General features: G+C 44.2%; 1 protein-coding gene across 1 annotated transcript in view; it reads left to right on the top strand.

Moving 5' to 3' along the window:
* rpgrip1 (RPGR interacting protein 1) overlaps positions 1 to 18515 on the top strand; it is a gene marked incomplete at both ends in the record, with an annotated part of 23713 nt that extends 5198 nt beyond the window's left edge. Inside the window, 24 exons of the mRNA XM_083777714.1 lie at positions 439 to 462; positions 703 to 849; positions 1458 to 1531; positions 1836 to 1954; positions 2055 to 2173; positions 2427 to 2477; positions 3244 to 3429; positions 4330 to 4447; positions 4985 to 5148; positions 5749 to 6121; positions 7421 to 7596; positions 8121 to 8353; positions 8978 to 9093; positions 9703 to 9905; positions 11164 to 11220; positions 11426 to 11529; positions 12063 to 12138; positions 13312 to 13348; positions 14211 to 14317; positions 14862 to 15051; positions 15295 to 15379; positions 16074 to 16201; positions 17572 to 17732; positions 18504 to 18515. Of these exons, the coding sequence (XP_083633840.1) occupies positions 439 to 462; positions 703 to 849; positions 1458 to 1531; positions 1836 to 1954; positions 2055 to 2173; positions 2427 to 2477; positions 3244 to 3429; positions 4330 to 4447; positions 4985 to 5148; positions 5749 to 6121; positions 7421 to 7596; positions 8121 to 8353; positions 8978 to 9093; positions 9703 to 9905; positions 11164 to 11220; positions 11426 to 11529; positions 12063 to 12138; positions 13312 to 13348; positions 14211 to 14317; positions 14862 to 15051; positions 15295 to 15379; positions 16074 to 16201; positions 17572 to 17732; positions 18504 to 18515 (3060 nt within the window). The remainder of the gene's footprint in view (positions 1 to 438; positions 463 to 702; positions 850 to 1457; positions 1532 to 1835; positions 1955 to 2054; positions 2174 to 2426; positions 2478 to 3243; positions 3430 to 4329; positions 4448 to 4984; positions 5149 to 5748; positions 6122 to 7420; positions 7597 to 8120; positions 8354 to 8977; positions 9094 to 9702; positions 9906 to 11163; positions 11221 to 11425; positions 11530 to 12062; positions 12139 to 13311; positions 13349 to 14210; positions 14318 to 14861; positions 15052 to 15294; positions 15380 to 16073; positions 16202 to 17571; positions 17733 to 18503) is intronic.
* Between the last annotated feature and the right edge of the window lie 2621 nt (positions 18516 to 21136).

Below are 21136 nucleotides of genomic sequence, written 5' to 3'. Positions count from 1 at the left end.
CCTGTATCTCCTATTCCTTGTCCCAGATAGCATTTTTGGTCAAAACAAGGTATATTCCACGGCACAGAGCCGACATTGTCAAGCCTTCCACTGCACCGGCTTAGCTCCGTTTGCTACAGAAGACCTGACCAGGCACCGTTCATAGTTTATGATCAATTCCGGAAGTCTGAAAATGTGGCTTTTCAAAATAAGAGCTGAACTGGGAAAAATGCTGGCATGATCATAATTTGTCAATAAATGCTAGCGCTCAGTGGGTTGATGTAGTGCGAGCACTGACTAATAGGGCCTGGTGGGCTCACCTTGCTGTCCTGCTGGGAACACAACACCACGTCTCGCATAGGGGTCCATGTGACACACAATGTTCAGCATTAACCCTATAACTCCATGTCTGTGTTTCATTCTTCTGTTCTCTCTCTCTCTCTCATCCTCCGTCTGTAGACATACGAGAACCAGTTAGAGGAGGTAAAACACACACACACACACACACACACACACACACACACACACACACACACACACACACACTCACCAAATTACTGAACTATAGGGCCTATATTAAATAGGCTATACTCATTTCAAATATATTTCATACCTCAAACAGCTCATGCCCATTGCATCTCTCGTGTGTGTGTGCGTGTGCGTGTTCGTGTGTGCGTGCGTGTGTGCGTGCGTGCGTGCGTGCGTGCTTGCATCCACCATCAGTGCCAGCGGTCATTGAAGGAGACCAATGCGTCTCTGCTGGAGAAGGTGGAGGAGCTCAGTGTTCAGCTGAAGGAGGAGAGACACAGAGCCTTGTCTCTGGACACCAACCTGACCAGCGCCAACCTGTCTCTGCAATCACTGGAGCAGGTCAGTCACACTCTGTGTTACAACTAGCAACTCACTGTTACTCCCCTGCACGCACGCACGCACGCACGCACGCACGCACGCACGCACGCACGCACGCACGCACGCACGCACGCACGCACACACAGGCACATATAAAGCCATGCACAGTAGAGCCACCGACCATATTCCTTGTATGTAATCATTATATTCACATTTCATAGAATACTTCACTATAAACTAAAGCACCAATCACATGTGACCAGTGGATGATTGTGTTCATAGAGGCCACTCTTGGGTGAGACAGCTTTCTAAGCCGTTATATGTTCTAAACCCCGGTGTGGGGTGGGCAACTTTGACGATTTTGACTCACTCCGGAGGGGCCACATTGCATATCACTGTCGTAGCAAAAACATAGCCGATCTACAAGCTCAAAACGCGTCGAACTGTGACACGTTTTGAGCTTGTGGATCAGCGATTTTTGCTATAGGCCTAATTTAATTGAAATGCTGATTTGTCTATCCATGTCCATGTTCTAAGCTGTTGTGTCTAGATATGTTTCCATGTTGTAAGTTGTTATGTCTAGATATGTTTCCATGTTCTAAGCCGTTATGTGTGTTTCCCTCTCTTAGTTCAAGGACAGGGTATCTGACCTGGAGGGAGAGAGGGCTCTCCTGAAAGAGAGCTACGATGCCCTGCTGGACAGGTGAGTTTACAGCTCCAGGCAGTGACTTTTACTTTTACAACTAAGCACGTCTACTGTACATTGCAGTATTCATACTTTTTTACTGTAAAGTAAAACGGTACTTTTCTTCCCCACCGTGCACTGTCCTTCTCAGTACCTTTTCTGCCAAGACTCACCAGCCCAAGGCAAAGGTGGACAGGCTGCAGGGAAGACAGAACAGGAGGACTTCTCTCTCTCTGGAGAGAGAGAGAGGGAAGGGGAGAGAGACTACTTCTCTCTCTCTGGAGAGAGAGAGAGGGAAGGGGAGAGAGACGGACGTCCACAGGCTAGAGGAGATGCTGCGAGGAGAGCGGGACGAGAGACACCGACTGGAGGAGGAGATGGAGAGGTTGAGAGAGCGACAGGAGAAGGGCCTGTCGGAGGAAAGGAGAGACCCAGATAGAGGTACCACGGACGTGCACACATAGACATCAAAGGGGGCTTATGGAGCTCTTGTTCAACTATCTGCATCCAACTTTCCACTTATATTCTTACCTTTTGGCAGCTTCGTTTCTCTCAGAGTCGTCCGCGTTGACGAGAGACAAGAGACACCTGGAGGAGGAGCTCCACGAGTACAAAGAGCAAGTCATGGCTCTGCAGGACAGACTAGACTCCATCCCCAAGGTGCACAGACAGTCATTTGCGCCACATTTTTGCGATTCTTCAAAAATAGCAGATCTACAAGCTCATAGCGCGGCACTCAGTGCCGCTCTTTGAGCTTGTAGATCTGCTATTTTTTTCAAAAGCTAAGGTATAACATAATGCTTTAAACACCAAAAGGGTTTCCCGTCCAGAATGGGTTAATTAATCACGTTGTTGTTGCTTCTCTCTGACGTCCTTCTCGTCCGTCCGTCCGTCCGTCTGTCTTGTCTTTCAGGAGTTTGAGATGAGCCTCGAGGAGCTCAGCGAAACTCTTCTACAAATCAAGGTTGGTCCCCTCTGCCATGTACTCCGTTTATTCCAGAGCCACAGAGTATAAGACAGAGTAACGACATTGAGGGGACAGAAAACATCCCGGCCACGTGGTTCACTGTCACTGAGAAGCCTATAGACTCAAATGCATTCCGTAAACTTCCAGTTCAGGCCTTTGTCACTATTCGCCAATAGAAGTCTATCTAGAAGAGCCGCCATTGGCCTGCCAAATAGCAGATTTGCCCCTATACACAGTGCCCCTACACATAAGAATGGAACAAACACGGCATGGAACAAGCTCCCACTGTACCCTCGTCAGGCAGCCTCTGTAGACATTTTTAAAGCACAGCTCAAGACCCACTTCTACACCATTGCTTTTAATTGATCTTTTATTTTGTGTTATTCATGTCTTCACTGTATTGCATTACTGCTTGTTTTTTAATGTTTATGCCTTGCTTTTCTTTTTTTCTCCATTGCTCTGTAAAGCACTTTGAGCTGCATTTCATGTCATGAAAGGTGCTATACAAATACAGTTTTATTATTATTACACAATGCCGCATTGTGTAGATCTGCTATTTTCACTAGTTTGGGTTTGGATTGGGGGTGAGTCCCTGCGACATACTAGCGTCATGTCCATGGGGTGTACTTGTACAGTTGCCTCACACTATACAGAAACAGGCGATAGGCTCCTGCCCCTATTATATATGGGCCTCTGGCTCGACAAGGCTACTTACTTACTTACTTACAAGGCCAACGACAGTTTGTTCCCACCCCCCATGCAGGTGTTCAGGATGCAGCAGGAGAGCAGGGACGCCCTGCGCTTCCTCAGGGCCGATGGGAAGGAGCATGCGGAGGAAGAGGAGCTGACTGTGGCCGACCTGGAGGCGTCGCTCGCCGAGACCTCGCTGGAGCTCAGCAAGACCAGAGAGCTGCTGCTGCTGCAGCACCGCATCGCCAGCCAGATGCAGGTGGATGGATCATACTGTTAATTCTAGTCGACTAAATATTCAAATTAGAACCAGCTCAGTGGCCTTGTGGTTAGAGTGTCCGCCCTGAGACTGGGAGGTCGGGGTTCGATCCCCGGTCGGGTCATACCAAAGACTTCCAAAAATGGGAGCCAGTGCCTCCCTGCTTGACACTCAGCATCAAGGGTTGGATTGGGGGTAAGTCCCTGCGACATACTAGCGTCATGTCCAGGGGGTGTACTTGTACATCAAGCTGCCTCACGCTACAGAATCATGAGATAGTCTTCTGCCCCTATGGGCCTAATGGCTCAGCAAGGCTACTTACTTTTTAAATATGAAATGCTAATTCTGAAGGTATCTGTCTATCACCACATGTGCCGGTCCCGCGCTCCGTTGCTTGAGGTCCTCCAACTTAGCCCTTCTAGAGGTCCCTAAAACCAACTTGGTGACCAAGGGCGACAGGGCATTTTGCTGCCAGGGGCCCCAGACTCTGGGACAGACTCCCACTTGACCTCAGGGTTACTAGTTCCCTCACCATTTTTAAAACAAAACTAAAGACTTATTATTATTATCATTATTATTATTAGTCAAGTGAAAAGGGTAGGCTATTGTTGTCACATCACAGCAGCTTATGACTCTGTATGTAGGCTATATGTAGTAGCTCTGGTCACAGTTTTCTGAATAATAAAATGTTGGCTCCATTTGGTTTCATCTTACGCTCTCATAAGAGAGCGTAACATCTAATAAGGGTCCATTTTTGGTTACCAACTCCCCATCAATTAGCTGGGGGATCACCTGGAAGCCGCTCAATGACCACTGGCTGAAAACCACTGCTGTCTGTGTAGGAGTTGCTCTGGCAGACTATCCTAAATGATATTCTTTTTCCCCTCATCGCTCCCCAAGGAAGAGATAAACGTGGCGAACCAGAGGTTAGAGAGAGAGAAGGAGGAGAGCAGGAGAAGGCTGGCAGAGAAGGACAAGCTCCTAGCGAAAAGAATCCTTCAGATCAACACTTTGCAAGGTATTGAAGCGCAACCCCAAGTAATATCACACGACCTGTATATTCCCCTGATAATACAGAATTCTGATAACATATAGTAGGGGGTGTAACAATACATTTTAACAGCGATATGATAAGTATCACGATACATGGTTTACTGTACGATACATGGACGGTATTGGTTCATTATGGCGATACGATGCGATAAGATTCAATGATTTGAAATCGATACAGTAACTATTTAAAATACATTGACATTATTCTAAACTAAGTAATTAAACCCCTCTTTTTATTTTTTCTTCAAAAAAATGCTAAATGTCATGCACAAAAATGTAGTACTGATACAATCGATAATTTGCTTAATAAAATGATTCAATACTGATTATTTGCATTGCAAACTTCGATTTAAAATTGATTTTTCGATGCAGTTACTATATCTTTACACCCCTAACATATACAATATTTTGTGATATGGATCTCCCTAGTTCTGAAATAAAGATTGATTGATTTATATCCATTAACCACGACATGCGTTTTCCTCTTGTTCTCCTACCAAAGCCCAGCTGAAAGACATGACCTACAGCCCCGCCCACTACAAACGGACCATGCCGGTCCAGTACACCTGGTCGGGGGCGGAGCAGGAGGTGGTACCACCCGTCGAGGACGACGCCCCTTTCTCGCAGCTGAGGCCCGGAGAGGCTTTGCTAGAGATTCACCTCAAGGTGGCGCCGAAGATCCAATGCAGATGCTATAACACACCGCCCAAGCGATCCATTCTTTAACACAACACGCAAGCAATCTGTTATTCCTTCTAACTAGGGATGTCAAACGCTAAAGGTGGTTGCACACTGGACGCGTTTTTCGGAAAACCGACGGAGAAACACAGCTAAAAATCCGAAAAAGCGCTCGGTGTGTGGGGACCTTTAAAGATTAATCACATCTTAAAACATCACTAATCGTGATTAATCACCATTCAAACTATGTCCAAAATATTCCACGCTTTTCTGTATAATTGTTGTGGAAATGGAAAGTCAGACAGATACCGGATATATACCTAACATATGTGTGTTTCGCGTCACATTGTGAGCTTGTGGATCGGCTATTTTTGTAATAATCACAAAAAAATAAAAAAATCTATTAATCCATTCAAATTAACGTAGTGCAATATTTGGATGTGAGATGCAGTGGAGTAGAAGTAAAAGTACTGGAAATTGGAAATGCTCAAGGAAAGTGCAAATACCTCAATATATTGTACTCAAGTACAGTACTTAAATAAATGCACCTATAGTCACTTTCCACCACTGGCCGTCTTGCTCCTCCAGGGCGCCACCTTCACCCCCGAGGGACTCAGGACCATGGCCCTGGTTCCGGCGTGGGGGACAGAGGCGGAGACGATGGACCGAGGCGGCGGCGGCGACGACATCGTGACCTTCTGCACCTACGGCCTGCTGGACTTCGAGGTGCACTCCACCCCTCTGGTGTCGGGCCAGCAGCCCAACTACGGCTTCACGTCGCGCTACGCGCTGTGCGCCCGCGACCTGGGCCGGCTGGGGGGCCAGGGCGCCCGCGTCCGGGTGGAGCTCCACCAGGCCACCGGAGGGGTGCGCTTCGTCACCCGCGGCGGCGCCCACCTGTGCCTGATGGGCGCCGTGGAGAGGCGAGGGGAGCGTGTCGGCGGGTGTGTCAACGTCACGGGTCGGTGGTTGATTTCCTCGACTATTAACCCATTAACCCCACAACATGTGTTTTAACATAGTGTTTTAACTATAAAGCATTATGTTATACTTTAGCTATTGAATAAAATGTGGAATATATATATTTTTTCAGAACGAATGTTCTTCTGGGGGGTCCCTGGAACAACATATTTTTAGATGGGGTTCAGCGGCCTCTTACATACAAAATGTGGGTTCCTTGACATGAAATATTGAGCACCACTGATACAGGATTTAGAAGACATTTGTAGATTCCCAGGTCTAATAAAATGTTCGTCAACTGTATACCCTTTTTCACGGACGAAAACTAAATGGAAACTACATGAAACCGAAGCTGTGCTGACAATTTCGTCAATAACTAAAAACTAGACTAAAATGTTTGCAAGGGACTAGTGGACAAAAGATCCAGTATAAGTATAGGCTATGGCACAAGTCATTTTACACTTGAGGTGCGTGCTGAAAAAAACCAGCTCAGTGTTGTGCAATTTTCAGCAAGTGCAAAATCAGCCATTATGACGGCATTGAGGTACGCCAAAATACATTTTAGTCGACTAAATCAACTGTAGATTTAGTCGACTAAAATCTAATATTTAGTCGACTAAAATTAGACTAACACAAAAACATTCCAGGTGACTAAAACTAAATTAATTTCCATTCCAAAGACTAAAATAGACATTTGCTGCCAAAAACAACACGGTCACAGGTAGAGGTGAGCGGGGGGATTTATCACTGGAGTAAAAGTAGCAATGCCACAATATGAAAACACGCTATTAGAAGTAAAAGTCCCGTATTCAATATTTTACTTGAGTAAAAGTAAAAAGGTCTGGGTGAAATATTAATCAAATATACTTAAAGTACCAACATTTAAAAAAATAGCCTACTCATTACGCAATTGTTCAAATTTTGTCAAAATCTTTCAAAAATAGCAGATCTATTTTCAAATATATGAAGTACTAACATACAGGGCTTATTTGGCTATGTAGATAGCATTTTATGTAGATAATTAGATATACAGTAGCACTCTATAGTGTACACGCAATTACGCATAGTTTCATTATATAGATATTCCACTGTTCTTATAGCTTACGTATGATTATTGATGACTATTCTTTATGTATTTGATGTATTCCCATGTTTTGTTCTTGCTTACTGTAAATCAGTCTGGATTAATTTAAATGCCTAAATTGTAAATGTACTGTATGTTCACAGAACTTTAGTAAAACCCAAAAGAAAAAAAAAAGAAAAACATCTCTCTCTCTCTCTCTCTCTCTCTGTCCTGAAGGCTCAGAGGGAGAAATGGTTGGCGTGGTGGACTTCTGGGTGCGTCTGCACCCTCCAGCGGAAGCCATGATGGACACCCTGGTGGAGCGAGGGCCCGACAGGGTGACGGACAGACGGGCCGCCGCGCAGAGGATTCCCGTACAGCAGTGTGTGGGCTGGCAGGACAGCACGCACGAGGTAAACATCCATCCGTCCACACGTCCATGTGCATGTTCAACCGCTTATCCGTAGTCGGGTCGCAGGGGGCAACAGCTCCACCATGCTGAGGACTCAGTGACTCAGGACTCAGTGTCTAATACTATAGGATTACCGTGTTAGAATGAGATATAGATATAATGAGATATAGTGTGTATGTCACGGATTGTCATTAAAATGACGAATTAAACACGTGAAAAGAAGGCACAATCCACTGTTAATTAGGGTGGCCATTCTGGACGGGAACCCCTTTTGGTGTTTCAACTAAGCATTATGTTATGTTTTAGCTATTGAAAAATAGCAGATCTACAAGCTCATACGAGCTTGTAGGTCTGCCATTTTTGAAAAATCGTAAAAATGTGGCACAAATCTTTGAATATATTCTTTCAGAAGACATTTTTATTTATTTCGATGTCAGGTCTAAATGGGTTAATTAGGGTGGCCATAAGAGGCTTAATGAACCAATCGATAATTGCCATCCCCCTGTATACGCTCAACAGGTCCGGGAGCAGTTTGACTTTGGCGTGGGCATCCCCAACGAGCTGCTGGTGGTGCTGGAGCGCTGCGTGGGCCTGTCGGCCCGCTGGCCCGGCCTGCTGCCCGACGCCTACCTCACCTACCGCCTCTACGACCTGCCGCCGCACGTCTCGCCCACCGCGCCGTGCACGGCCGACCCGCTCTTCAACGACGGCACCACCTACCCCCTGGCGGTGACCAAAGACCTCCTGCACTACCTGAGGTGTGTGTGTGTGTGTGTGTGTGTCCATGTGTGTGTCCAGGGACGTGCACACATAGACATTGTTTATTGAATTTGATCCATTCCCCATTAGCTGACGCCATGGCGACAGCTGATAAAAGGGGGCTTCAGCCCCCTGCCCTTTTACCCGTCTGTAAAACAACGTAACTCTCCATCTCCAGACCACAAATGCAGCGTTTACTGATGGTGAAAGAAACGTATCCTTTCCATGCCATACCATATACCGGAAGGCAGCATTCAGGAGAATTGTTTCAGTCTCCTGAACTAATTTGTTTCGAAATCCATGTCGTTACAACTCATCCTCCTGTCGGGTGCGTTGTTCTCTCGACACCTTTTCAGTCTACACGCCAAACCTCAACGCGACGCATTTTGAGCTTATAAACAGGCCATTTCTGGCTATACGGCCAACTTAAAAAGTGTTTAAGTTGGCACAGGAATAATTTCAGTTCATATAGGCTTGTGGTTAAAAGCATGTGGACTTCCCCATGTGGAGCATGTAATCAAACCACAAACTTATCTTAATAGTTTTGTAATTGTTACGTGTCAGATTGAAAATGTGACTTTTCGAAAAATGCATAAAACGTATACAATGTGTTGCTTGTGCAGGAGTGGCAGTCTGTGGGTGTACCTGTTTGACGACAGCGATGAGCAGACACCACCGGCATACCTGGCCAAGACCCCTGTGCCCCTCGTAGCCCTGGCTACAGGCAAGGAGATCAGAGGTGAGAGACCCCCTCGTAGTCCTTAGCTACAGGCAAAGAGATCAGAGGTGAGAGACCCCCTCGTAGTCCTATCTACAGGCAAGGAGATCAGAGGTGAGAGACCCCCTCATATAGTCCTATAGCTACAGGCAAAGAGATCAGAGGTGAGAGACCCACTCGTAGCCCTAGCTACAGGCAAGGAGCTCAGAGGTGAGAGACCCCTGCCCCCCTCGTAGCCCTCTGGCTACGGGCAAGGAGATCAGAGGTGAGAGACCCCCCATTATGTTATACTTTAGCTATTGAAAAATAGCAGATCTACAAGCTCATAGCGCTGAGCTTGTAGATCTGCTATTTTTGAAAGATCGTGAAAATGTGCCGCAAGTCTTTGAATTTTACTGTTTCAGAGCGAATGTTTTTAACTGAAATATTTGCTTCTGGGGGGTCCCTGGAACAACATATTTTCAGAGGGGATCCGCGGCCAAATGCAGATAATTGTGGGGGTCCTTGACATGAAAAGGGTTGACATAGAAACATAGGGTTTTCAGAAAAATGTTAGGATTCAGAAGACATTCTTTTTAGAATCGTCCTCAGGTCTAAATGGTGTTAAACAACGGTGTGTTGTCCCGCTAGGTGATTACGTGCTGAGAGATGCAGGTGGCGCACCACAGGGCATGCTACGAATGCTCGTCAAATGGAGGTACCCTTTCCAAGCAACAGAGGGCGCTCTAGGACGGACAGAGACGCACAGGGGGGAGAGACGCACAGGGAGGGACGTGAAGAGGAGAGAGGAAGCCGAGGAGACGCTGAGACCCATAGCCAAGCCCCGATTAAAGGTGAACTTCTGCCATTCATGTGTGTGGTGTCACAATAAAGCGCCAAAGTCCTGATGTCACCCGCTCATCCCCTGGTTCTGCCTGGTTCACGGAAGAAATGTATCTCTGGAGAATAACATGGTGTCATCTTAAAATCGTTTCATATAAGCATTGTGGTCCAAAAAAATAAACAAGCTGTCACAGCGTTATTGTCAGGGAGGTGGCTCTGTATCGTTTACAACAGTCAGTCACTCATATACTGTATGATACAGTCTGTTTCTAGCGAAAATGTAACTAATTCAGTAGTAGTAACAATAGCGTCAGTTGATTCTTCATATCCATAGGCGATCTAAAATCCCTCTATGGAGATTACAATGCAAATAAAAAGTACATGAACCTGTGGATCTGCGCCCTCTACCGATATTGACGTCAGACTTCAGTTCTGTCTCATGCCGTGGCGAGCTATTCAGAAAAAATAAGGTTTAGCTGTATTCAAAAAATGTCAACGCTCCAATGGCGCAATGAAGCACTAATCAAGTATATGATTTTGTTTAACCATTTTCACTATCGTTCTCTCTCCATACAGACCTGTTCTGTGAAACAAAGAAAAAGTCATAATGGCCGTGAACTGCTTCACTGTTTTAAAATACTAGACCATTTCCAAGGAAATGGCTGTATTTTTAGTTCTCACATTTGTTTACATTTTCTCACAAGGCATTAGGATTTGACTGAACTTACCGGAATAATCAAATAATCAATGTTATATCATTGCACAGTTAATGATGAATAGAGCACCGAAGTCTGACGTCAATATCGGTAGAGGGCGCAGGTCCACAGGTTAATGTATTTTTTATTTGCATTGTAATCCCCATTTTAGATCTCCTCATGTCATCCAGGCCGTTTCATTCATATGGATATGAAGACTCAACTGACTGAGAGAAAACGCTATTGTTACTGCTACTGAATTAGTTAAATTTTCGCTAGAAAATATAACTATATCAAATATAAGCGACTGACTGTCGTAAACAATACAGAGACACCTTGGAACCCAATGCTTATATGAGACGATTTCAAGATGAGCCCATGTTATTCTCCATAGAGAAATTACTTCCGGGAACCAGGGGATGAGTGAGTGCATGACGTCAGGACTTCGGCGCTCAATTGATGAATATTTGAATGAAAATAGTTCAAATGAATATTTGAACTATTTTTGGCAAGATGTATGTATTCTATAAGTGCCTTTAGTCACCACATGTGTTTCACTGTCTCTTCACTACAGAAACAAATAATGGAGTCGAGAGAGACCACGTCAGTACAAAAAGAGGCAAAAGCTCAGGTGCATTGGATTATTTTTTTAACCTTTTTCTGCGACTTAAAAATGCAAAATATGAATGGCTGAACAATGGCTGAAAACACATGTTTGCATTATACTTATGCCAACGTGTGTGTGCGCGTGTGTGTGTGTGTGTGCGTGTGCGCGTGTGTGTGTGCGTGTGTGTGTGTGCGTGTGTGTGTGTGCGTGTGCGCGTGTGTGCGTATAGGGCAAGCATCGACCTCCACCCATCAAAGTCAGAAGACCACAAGAGGACCCAGAAGGAACCCTCTCTGTGACATCATCACCGGCCAAGAAGAGGTCCCCGAAAAGGTCACCTGACCCCTGTCACAATTACAATTACAATGTAGGCATTTAGCAGACGCTCTCAGCCAAGGCAATCTCATACATACAGAATGCAGAGAGACAGTCCAGTGCCTCACGGAACTATTGGTCGCAATAACCTTAGAATCTACACGATATACTATCAAAATCATACACATTCTTTGCAGGGCCCCCATAGCACGCGTGCGTGCGACATTTCCGCATATTTCCTTGTTTTTATCATCTTTTCACCTAAATTGATCAAAGTCAATGGCCGATGAATGGCCCCAGGAGCCCTTTCCAGGGGTTCTCAAACCCAGTACCACGCAGTACAATTTCCTCCAAAGGGCCCCTAAGAGCCAAGGGTCCCTGGACCACGGCCCCCACTGGCCTATGGATATTTTGGCCCTGTAAGAAATGTCTTTGTCAATCATCTGCAATCACCTAGAGCCCCGACATGATCTGAGACATTTTTAAATGACTCATTCATGACTTTCCATAATGTCAATACCTAATTAACCGTACTTTTCTCTACTATATAGATCTCCAGAGAAAGGCACTCCCAGGCGGGTGCGTGCCGCCCAGCGGTCCCTGTCTGCATCCACTGCATCCAGTCAGGTAGGAACTCATTTATTGCTCAAATAGTTTAGCCAAGAAGGGACCCGCCTGAAGGCATTTCTGGCCATATGAATGGAATAAGACAAATCAGATCATATGATTTCAGAGATAATTTGGATACTGATTTGTGTGAGCTTCGCACACAGTGTACAGTAGTAGCAAAAGGTGTGTTCTGAAGAAAAGGCCCAATGGAGACAATAACAATAACTGGATGAAACGCTGAAATCGAGAACTGATTTGAATTAATATAACGCTCTTTTAATGGAAACCCCTTTTAGGGTTTTTACATTTCAAGATCCCATTTTTGGGTTCTTTATTGTTGCTATGTACAGTATATATATTTTTTTTCTTTTTTTAAAGTTAGGTCAGAATTTAGAAGGCGGTTTTAGAATCGGCCTCAGTCCTAAAGTATGCAAGGTATAATATCTGGTCATTGTCGACAATGACCACCTAGCCAGATAGTATCCCGCTTATTACAGTATATGGCTACCCAACATACGTAAATGAATACATTGACCCAAAACACAACCAAAAAAGGATTCCATAAGTTTGCGCTGGCTGCGTCTGCCCAGCTGCAGGGCTGGAGCACTGTCGGCAAACAAGGAAGTGAGTTGATCAAATAGAATCCATTTCCAGGTACTGCTTTTGTCTATTTCTCGCTCAAATGTTTTCAAAAACATTTTTGAGAGCAATGTTTAGACCTGTAAATGACATTGTCACATGTCACTAGTGTGTGTGTGTGTGTGTGTGTTTACATGGCTGTCATGTTGGAAACAGCAGCAAATCAAGCGGGCGGCGCAAACCCTCTGAGCAGCTGGTGCTCAGAGGGTTTGATTAGGCAGCAGTCTGTTACCGTATCGGAGCGGTCATTATCAAGACATAACTCACTGCTGAATTCAGCAATTGACCAATCAGAATCAAGCGTTCAACCAATAAGGTAATGAACTTTATTTATATAGCAGGTAAGGTATGTTAATAACCACCTGTTCTCCCTGCTCTCCCTACGTGAGGTGCCCTTCACCAGACCTGGGTTTGAATCCAGGGAATGACATGAGATTCATGGACGGCAGCGTTGATAAATAATTATAATAATTATAATAAATTAAGGCAACGTGTTGAAAATGTAAGAAAACAAAACAAACAAGACCCTCGTATGTCCTCTCTCTGTAACAGGTGTCCATGGATGAAGAGCAGGACAGACGTCACAGTGGTAAAGCCTTACGTTACATCATGTGTACGCACGCACGCATGCACGCACACACGCAGGCACGCACAAACTCACTCACGCAAGCACGAACTCACTCACTCACGCACGCACAAACTCACTCACGCACGCAGAAACGCACACACGCCTGCACAAACTCACGGACTCACGCACAAACGCACACACGCCAGCACGAACTCGTGCACGAACTCACGCATGCACGAACTCACGCACGCACGAACTCACGCACAAACTCACGCACACACGCATCAAAAACTCATGCACGAACGCACGCACACACAAGAACTCGCGCACAAATTCACGCACACACGCACGCACACACGAACTCACGCACAGTGAGTGTGATGCACTGCCATACGTTTGCACATAATAAGCATTACCCCATTACTTGATCTGTGCTCAAGTTCAAGTTTATCAAGTTTATCAATAAACTTCATACAATAACCAAAAAGAACACGATATGTTGCCTGTCTCCCCCCTTTACAATATGTCGGAGAAACGGGTAAAACAATAGGTACAAGGCTGGGACAACACAGATACAATATTAACAATGCAAAAAAGACAACCACAAGATTTGTGCAACATTTCATGGCTCACGGCATTGAAGCTCTAAAATGCGCTGGACTTCAACACAATCCCAACTGGACAGTAGGACAAAGACGTTTTAATGAATAACAGTGGATTAAGAACCTCAACACGGATTTTCCTGGAGGTTTAAACATGCCTAAAATCAGATCTTGAACACAACAAAACTTAAACTCAGGATTAAACTGGAGAAATCTAAAAGTGATTGGATCACACAATGTAGGCACAATGCACTGAAGTTTTTTAATTCCCCCCCATGCAGCCACAGCCGCAGCAGACAGTGAGACCTCCGGCTCCACGGCCTCCACCACTTCATCTTCTTCTAAGAGTGACATCGTCGTTATTCCTGCCCAACCAGCATTCAGAAAGGTATTATAAGTCATGCAGACAAACTTTCTTGCCACTATTTAGTGTTGATTTTGACAGAACATTTAGATTTTAGTTTTTTTAATAGCTTTCATTTACAGTAGTTTTTAGTCACATGTTAGTCACCTGGATGTTAGTCTAGTTTTAGTCGACTAAATGTCATAAGATTTTAGTCGACTGAATCTACAGTTGATCGGAAGGACCTCATTTATGATCTCATTTCAGTACAGACGTTCAGCTCGAGAGAGATTTGGTCTCCCCACTATTACAAAAGAAATAATGAAAACGGCTAATCTGCATGCTCTCTCATCATGATGCGTAGAGCTTGTAGACCTGTTTTTGTAAATGTTAGAACATCTTGGGGAACATTTTAGAATTTTGTATTTGAATTTTTTTTTCTAAAAAAAGACATCTTTGAAATATTTGTGGAAATTATTTAGGGCAAAAGAAAGAAAAAAACTGAATATTTACTCACGGCCCTATATTTGGGAAAGTAAAATGAATGAACGACATGAATCCAAGTGAAATGTCTTTGGCGGTGTCGCAGGGAGACAAGCTGAGGGTGGAGATTCTCTCGCTGACGTTTGGCCCCGACTCCCGCGTGGCCCAGGACCAATCGGTGCAGCGTGTGTACGTGGAGTACCGCCTCCTGGGCGTTCCCATGGAGACCACTGAAACGCCCATGTCCCTCCGCAAGCCGGAGGACGGAGAGGAGATTCACTACAACTTTACACGAGGTGTGTATCTATAGTAGCCTGGCTCCAGACCTGAATCTCTACCCCCCCCCCCCCCCCAGTGTTTGTGTGTGTGTGTGTGTGTGTGTGTGTGTGTGCGTACGTGAATGGGTGAAAGCAAATGCACATTATTGTAAAGCGCTTTGTATAAAGGTGCGACAGAAATGCACCATTTAAAATGTATTTGATAACTTCTATTTCAAAGCCCCTTTGTGTGTGTGTGTGTGTGTGTGTGTGTCCTTTCAGTGATCTATGTGGACGGGACAGAGGCGGCTCCACTCAGACACTACCTCTATACCATGCTGGAGGGCACCGACCCCAGCCAGGGCAGGTAATAGAAGTGCATGCACACGTTCCATACTGTAACTATGGGGGCCGTATGCTATGCTAATGAATTAGCCGGGTCAGATAAGGGCCCAGCTCGGGCCGGGCCTTCATTTTCTGCAGTCCTGTTGAAACTCAGGAAATCCTGTTGAAACTCAGAGAGAAATCAGAGAGGCCAACTCCACCAACATTTTCAAACAAAAACTAAAAACACACCTCTTCAGATTAGCTAGCCTTCTCCACCCTACCGTAGCACTTTTTTGAGGCCTCCCATCATGTATTTTGTTATTATTATTATTATAATATCTCAAATGCTGGACCTCCTCATGCCTATTTTTATCTCCATGTCTGACTTCATGCACATTCACTGTCTTGTCTTGTATTGTTTGATATAACCTATATGATCTAACTGTAAAGCACTTGATGTACGTCCTGCCTGTGAAGCACATTGAACTGCAACCCTGTATGAAAGGTGCTATATAAATAAAGCTTATTATTATTATTATTATTATTATTATTAACTATGCTGTACTGTAAGCATCGTTGTGAGCTTGTAGATCAGCTATTTTTGCAATTTGACATGTAACGTGTGTGTGTGTGTGTGTGTGTGTGTGTGTGTGTGTGTGTGTGTGTGTGTGTGTGTGTGTGTGTGTGTGTGTGTGTGTGTGTGTGTGTGTGTGTGTGCATGCGTGCGGCCACAGGTTAAAGTTCACAGTGGTCAGTGAGCCGATGGATGAGGAAGAGGAGTGTGTGGACGTGGGACACTCCTTCCTGGAGCTGCAGGAGTTGTTACTCACAGGAAATGATGTCAGCGAACGCCAGATCGACAGTACGTGTCTAAATCCAGCTGTTTTCAACCCTTTTCACATCAGGGACCACTATTTATTCAGCATTTGAGCCACGGAACCACCATTGGATGACCGTTAGCCTCTCAGACCCAAAACGAAAGAATAACATTGTTATTGTTGGATAATATTTGTGTCCACAATTCCATGCTGTATTGATGTTGGTGCAATTAGGAGAACGCAGGCAAACGATCAAAAACAACAATTCTGCTACATTCTCTAATTCTCTTGTAAATTAGGTAATGCTGACGTTTAACAATAATTTAAGTTAAATATCTAATAAGGGTCCATTTGGTTACCAACTCGATCTCCATCGTTTAGCTGGGGACCACCTGGAACCCCAGACCACCAGGTTGCACCTTGTCACCTTGTTTCCACTTGTTCAGGGGGAAATGTCATGTTCTGGGGGAAATATTTAGACAAACATTGCAGATCTACAAGCTTGTAGGTTGCCTATTTTGGGGGGGAGAGATTTGGTCGTAGAAAATGCAGTCCCAAGTTCACAACCAAATCAGGTCCAGGTTACTATAGTTCTGAAAATGTCTGCAACAATAATTGAAGTATAGGGCTGCAACTGTCGACTATTTTCTCAGTGATTACTCTATCAATTACTTGTTCGGGTAAATGAGAATTGTGACATGGTGTGAGCTTTTGAAATGACATATCCAAAATAGGCATAAATTATTAACTCATTAAAAAATGTCTTCAAATAGGCTAATTGACTAAAGCTATTAGTTCAATTAGCCGTTGCACCCCTACATTTGATGTATGTATAGTCTAAACTGGTTCTCAAAGTGAGGTCCAGGGGCCCTCAGGGTTCTTGTAACTAACGGTTCAATTCTTTTTGGTTCTTAGTCCATGAGCCAGAGCTCCAAAATCGGAACGTTAATTATGAATTGAGTGTGCAAAACTATACCTATATTAAATTGTTTATAGGATCAATGTAAGTTAATTAATATATGATAACACTTCCACAGTAGTAGCTTTTTCATATTTTCAATTTGTTGCATATTTTCCTATATAATGCATCATCATTTACAAATACAAAATGTGTAATACAATAAATCATTGTCTTCGTGTAATAATCAACTGGGGAATTTTCATGTTGATAACAATCTAATAGGTATGGTTTTGCACACTCAATTCATAATTGAGGTTCCAATTTCGGAACTCTGGATGAGAACCAAAAGTAACTGAACAGATCCGGTGAACTGAACAGATTCCCATTGGGAACCAACCGGTGGAAAAGGGGTCTCGGAGTTATGGCGGTCCTTTGAATAAGAAAACAAATAAAACACACGTTTTAGAACCACTGTCTAAACATATATGCTCGTCTTTATCTCTCTGCGTATAGTTCTGAGCGTGGACGAGGACAGTGAGGTGATTGGACAGCTGAAGGTGTCTCTGGAGGCAGCTAAAGCTCTGCACGGGATCTACTGGGAGTTCCGCCAGCGGAAAGACGCCCCACAGCCAGAGGAGACACTGCAGGAAGAGGACGAGGAGGAGGGAGAAGAGGCGAAAGAGAAGGGAGAAGAGGAGAAAGAGAAGGAGGAAGAGAAGAGAGAAGAGGAGGAAGAGAAGGGAGATCCCCTACAAGCCATAGATGATGAGGAGGACAGTGCACTATTACTAGACGAGGGGGAGATACATGAGTGAAATGCTTTTTAATTTTTTATTTTTTGCATGAACATAGCTGTTCATGAGAGATACAAGAAATCAGAGAGTCCAAAGGGAAGTACGCACATCTCAAAACATTCTACAGGTGCTGGACAAAAATACGTACAATGAACAAGGAAGGCAGTCCGCACACAGTCCGTCTCTCAGCTCCCGAAATACCTGACGAAGACCCAGTGGGCTCGAAACGTCATCCTGATAGGACTGCCTTCCTTGTTCAAGATACAAGAAATCACAAATCCCATACAGGTGCAGACTCTTAAATGATAGTGGATTTTAGATTTGTGTTATAGATTGTAATCAGCAAAATATTTCAGTGTTTTTAATGGCACCTGTCTTTTCAAACCTGTGCTCATGCTGAAAGTTGAATAAAAATAAACCATTTATTGAGTATGTTGTAAGCCTTCCCGAGCCATGAGGCCCATAGGGCAGGAGGCTATTGGTGCATGCACGGGCAGGTGATAGGACGCTAAGACGCTTTGTGAGTTGATTTGGAGCAGCTACATGCATCATTTCGTCTTTACAACGGCATGTCACTGGCTGGCCATTCCAATGGTAGACTGCATCGTTTAATCTAACCGTGTGAACGCAACATATCTCCTGTTTCTGTAGCGTGAGGCATGAATCTTTTATTTGGTATGACCCGGCCAGGGATCGAACCCCAGCTGGTCAGCTATTTATTGATTTGGAGACAAAACATTGAATCTATTATTCCCAAAATATGGCTTATCCCACAATTTTGTAACCCATATTCCACCCCTGTGTCAATTATGTAATGTGATCCTGGGCTCTACACAACCTCCGCCAACCTAGTCCCCATATATGGGGGACATGGGGAGAGCAACTGACTTGAACTCATGCTTCCTTCATGCTTGAGTGTCCAAGTTGCTCCTTTACACCTGACAGGGGGGAGTTTCCCTGGTTGGACGTGGAAGGAACACGTTATTCCATGCATATATGCAAGAAGGTATAGTAACATTACCAGGTGGTGTTTTAATAAGGCAGATTGGGGTGTAGAGCAATGCACAAGTTACACAACATGGGGCATTGGGGCTATTCTAAATGCAGCACATTTGTGTATTCCAAAAAGAACAAAAGGTAAGAGGAAATTAGTGCCTTAAGAGGGAAGACATGAGAACACTGCATTATACAGTGACACGAAACAAGACAGGAACGCCCAAAAACGTCACATCCGTTTTTTTACCCTGGGCAGAATTTTCTATGGCTGCCAATGCAACTTTTTCCAATCCTTAATCACATACGGACAAACATCTATGCCGATAATATCTAACTTGCGGAGGTAACGTGCCTTGTCCACAGGCAACAGATCGTTCAACGTATGGCATTGCAAATACGTTTGCGCAATATTGTTTTGGAAATGCCGCAAATTGCATTGCAGTGAACGAGAGCCCTGGGGGTGGTGACTCCGCCCTGAATACGCGTTTTCGTGTCAGTGTATAGACTATAGAGCATAGCAGTGGGTGTGGTTTTCTGGAACCACTGAAATAAATCGGCCATTCATTTGTCCCATAGATATTTACAAAACTATTTATAAATATATTTAAAATATTTCTAGGCCTAACAATATTTTAAGCCTAGAATCAAGCTAACCAGGATCCGGGTCAATCATGACCAAAAGACCTTTGATTAAAAGGAAAATAAAGTGAGGGGCGCTCTTATCATCATTCAACATCGAGGACAAAACAAATATGGACAAAACAAACATTAAACTCTGTGCATTGTCAATGGCGTTTTTAATGTTTGTATATGGAAAAATTAAACCTGTAGGGCAGTGTAGGCTATAGGGGCGCCCCTCAAAAAATAAAATAAAAAACTCTAAACAAGGGTAGCCTATTTATTAAATGTAGTAGGCTATAGGCTATCATATAATTAAATGTGCCATTTTTTTCCACAGAATCCTTTTTTTTATGGTCATGATTCACCAGGATCCTGGATGGCTTTATTCAAGGCTTAGACTATATTAATATAAATATTTTTAGTAAATCTCTATGGGAAAAATGAATTGGAGTTTTCAGTAGTGACCATGCAGCTCCTACGTATTACCTTGTACCATGGCTCCCCCTCGTGACCGTTTATGGTACGCGCACCGTGCACGCTCCAGCAGCACTAGTGCGCATGCTACGCTAAGGTTCGCACGCCATGACTGTTTATACTTTAATAAAACTACAACTAATAGGTGTCGTTTGAAAACAGTGTGGCCGTTAAGCAGCAGCAGCTCAACCACTGAAAGAAACACAGCTACATGTAAAACGATGAACTGATTCACATTGTTTTTCATCTATTTATTTTTTATCTATCAATCAATCATTCAGTGACAGTTACATACCTCCACCACCAGGGGGCGAAAGGCATTAAGACCAACACCGCCTGGATCCTGCACTTTGACCCAGAAGCTAACTAGTATTCTTGTCGTGATTCTTATGTTATGGATATGCGTACATAGCCTACTGTTGACTTTTACAACTTTGACAAATATATGATATAGGCTTTTTTGGGCATGTAGTTTTCTATGCTGATTGTTGAACAAGCTTGTCGTGGTTGTTCCGTTTACAGTTTACACCCTACACATTCTGTATTCCAGTAGGAACAAAAAGCTTGGTGGAAATGTCTCATAAAGGAGGCCAAAAGCGTCAAATGGAGTCTGTACGGCTGAAGATACATGGACACATGACGTCGGTGGGAGAGGACATATCGTGTGTTTTGGAGAAACAGCAGCAGAGTGGTGGTGCTGGTGTTTGTTGTGTGAAGCTTGATATCAGAGTGTTTGTGTTGGAGCGCCTCAGTATGGCCGCTCAGGTCATGTGCAACCTTTTCCAGAGAGAGATGGAGACACTAGACACTCTGCTGGACATTGATTTACACACTGCAGGTTAGTAAACTCTGAACAACACCATGGCTTATCATTAAGCTAGCTGAACTGAACTACGTTTCCCAGTAGTTCTTTTTTTATTCAGAGCAAAACCTATTTTCGTTCGTCGTAGGTTGCAAGTGTGTGTGTGAGTGTGTGTGTGTGTGAGAGAGAGAGGGGTGGTAGTTAGCCCTATACAAGCAGAACCCAATGCTACTAAAGTTTCTGAATTTTTTTAGACCCAGAGCATTGGGTCCTATTCCACCTCCACCCTGCCACCGGGTACGCACACATATATAAACGTAAACAACTTCGGATAAGTCCTGCTGCGCTCTTTCAGGACTTTTTTTCGTGTGAGGGCTTCTGAATGTGTGAA

This window comes from Protomyctophum parallelum, assembly GCF_964188405.1.
Source record: "Protomyctophum parallelum genome assembly, chromosome: 12".
Taxonomy (NCBI): domain Eukaryota; kingdom Metazoa; phylum Chordata; class Actinopteri; order Myctophiformes; family Myctophidae; genus Protomyctophum; species Protomyctophum parallelum.
This window is presented reverse-complemented; position numbering and strand designations above follow the sequence as displayed.